The 2,632-nt window shown below is 32.7% G+C and overlaps 1 protein-coding gene across 1 annotated transcript; it reads left to right on the top strand.

The window, feature by feature from the left end:
• The first annotated feature begins 326 nt into the window (after nt 1–326).
• On the top strand, nt 327–1,947 carry LOC143565799 (transcription factor bHLH118-like). The gene is made up of 3 exons (XM_077052663.1): nt 327–736; nt 1,019–1,372; nt 1,535–1,947. The coding sequence occupies exons 1-3, from the start codon at nt 377–379 to the stop codon at nt 1,610–1,612; spliced, it is 792 nt and encodes a 263-aa protein (XP_076908778.1). The 5' UTR covers nt 327–376; the 3' UTR covers nt 1,613–1,947.
• Nucleotides 1,948–2,632: the final 685 nt, after the last annotated feature.

Here is a 2,632-nt window from a genome sequence, read left to right as displayed (position 1 = left end):
TATGGTTGTTTTCTCTCTTGGTTGGATGCTCATCGTGGTCCACTCCAAAGTGTGAATTTATATATTCAAAATGACAACATTTTAACCTAATATATAACAAAAACTATTATATTATGTAATAATACGGCCATAAAAAGAAAAAAGAAAGACATTTAAAAATAATTTATACAAGAATAATACTATTATAATACATAATAAATACATTAAAGATTACAAGTAATCTTGTTATCCGATCATAGTCCCTACCGTTGAAGATCTCCTATACAGACATATCCCAATAATCACTATTTAACAAATGTATTTTATACTAGTATCCCCAAGATATAGTGGTTGATCAAATCCTGGTGGGCATAACCTAATATCAACATCCTATATTATGTTCTCTTTCCAGCACGGTGATGACCTGGTTTTTCGCCAGATTCCCTTAATTTCCTCCCAACAACAGGCAACAAATCAACAAGATCTTGTAGTTAAGGTTCATGATCATGTTCCTATGGAGGGTGGTACAAATAATAATATTAGTCCAGTCAGTACTAAAGCAAGGAAACTTCAAGGAGGTCAGTCACCTTCTTCTAAACCTAATTCAGCAACTACTGATCAAGGGGTAGAAGATAGTACTAAAGATGAATATACGCAACGGAAACTCGCGCATCGAGAGATCGAAAGACAACGAAGACGCGATATGGCCGAGCTTTATGCTTCACTTAGGGGTCTACTTCCCCTAGAATTCGTTAAGGTGAGTTAATCTTGATAATTACTTAATTAGCCACAATGAATTGAAATTTGATGTAGCAAATATTTACTTCCCATATCATTCAGTAAAGAGTAGTGTTTACATCGAAATGGAAGGCAAACGGCCGGGCAACAAGCTGCGTTGCTAGCTAGCCCTTTCTGAATAACAAAATTAAGTCGTTCGAAATTACATTCATAAATATTCATAGATCCTGGGGTCATAACATTACCAATATTACTAAGCAGAATATCTATTTATTCTTTGAGACGTATTTTTTGTGTTTAGGGAAAGCGATCTACATCGGATCATATGCATCAGGCAGTGAATTACATCAAACACATGCAAGAGAATATTAAAGTGTTGAGTGCCAAGAGAGATAGTATCAAGAAATTTGTGGAGGCTGGTGTTCCTGGTCCAGTGACAAATACTAAGAAAGAAAACACAACAGATTTGCTCCCTAATACTATCTCAATCAGCTCTTGTGATGGAGGAGTTCAGATTGTGGTCAATAGTTGTTTAATCGAAGACGGTTTCCCTCTTTCGAGAGTTCTAAAAGCGATTTCGGATGAAGGTTATAATGTTATAAGCTGCAGTTGTACTAAAGTAAAGCAAAGGTTGATTCACTCTATCCAATCTGAGGTAAACTTGTTTATAACATAATTCCAATTGTATATACTAACACATCGATATAAAATCCGACATATTATTACGATATTTATTACTATAGGGTTTTCGATTTTCTGGTTATTACAAACATCATATGATCTAGTGCTCAACCAGAAGATTATTAATGTTTATCAGGTGAACGATAATAATCCAGTGTCAACCGATTTGTCGGTGTTTCAACAAAGATTATCTACTGTGGTTAATAACTACTGAATTCAAGATAACTGTGGAACTAATTATCAAGGTAATTTAATTGATTGCATGAGGTCAATTTGGAGATGTGTCATTGTGTGCCACCAATATCCATCTTGTTTTTGTGTTCAAACAAAGATCTTTTAAGGTGAGCTTTTGTTAAGCTGGTTTTGATGAAGTTAATGTACCATGCGTTGGTTGTTGACTTGTTTATTGTGTGTTTTAGTCGTTTATGTACTATGTAAGTGCAAGTACTTCCTAGCTACTTTTTACATTGGTACAATGTTGTTTTGTTCATATATATATTATCATGTTAGCATGCATTCAATATAAGCTTATGTTCTAGGTGGAGTATATATATGTCTTTTGTTTCTGCTCAGTAAAATATTTATTCTTGTCTTATTGACATATATAACTAACTATATGAAAGGTTGATAAATATCATGAAAATTACTACGAATTAATCAAATAGTTCGATCAATCTTTCGAGTTTTAATTACTGCATAACTAAAACAATAGCCCATGCAAGATTCTCAGCTACTTTGCCCCAAGTTTTTCCTTGTGCATAACATTCATGTATATATTCTTAGCAAGATTCACACTTGATATTTGTGTATGGCTAGCTATCAAATGTGTTTGATTGATCATGAACTGCATTTGAACTATGAATCCAAATGAAGATAATATCCATTTTGGATATCATTGTTCCTTCTTATCATGTGCATTACAATTAATTTCTGGCAAAGTAATTAAACTACAATAGCAGATAGATTGATACACATTAATATACATATGCATGCAATTTATGTGTGGGTGTCTACCAAATATTACTGATACATAAAGCTTGGAGAGTGATGAGAGAATGTGAAACTTCCTTGCAAATGGAGTCCACTAGCTGAGTAGGCTCCTTCTTGAGCAAAGTGTATTATTGGTGCTCATATATTTATATTTTATATTATTATATTATATATTTAAAGTAGTTTACTTTTAAAATACAAAATTTGAAAAAAAAAAAATAATAGTAATACCAAAAAGTTTGAA

The sequence above is a fragment of the Bidens hawaiensis genome, unplaced genomic scaffold, assembly GCF_021521415.1.
Source record: "Bidens hawaiensis isolate Kalapana, Puna unplaced genomic scaffold, B.hawaiensis_p1.1 tig00022530_1, whole genome shotgun sequence".
Classification (NCBI taxonomy): domain Eukaryota; kingdom Viridiplantae; phylum Streptophyta; class Magnoliopsida; order Asterales; family Asteraceae; genus Bidens; species Bidens hawaiensis.
This window is presented reverse-complemented; position numbering and strand designations above follow the sequence as displayed.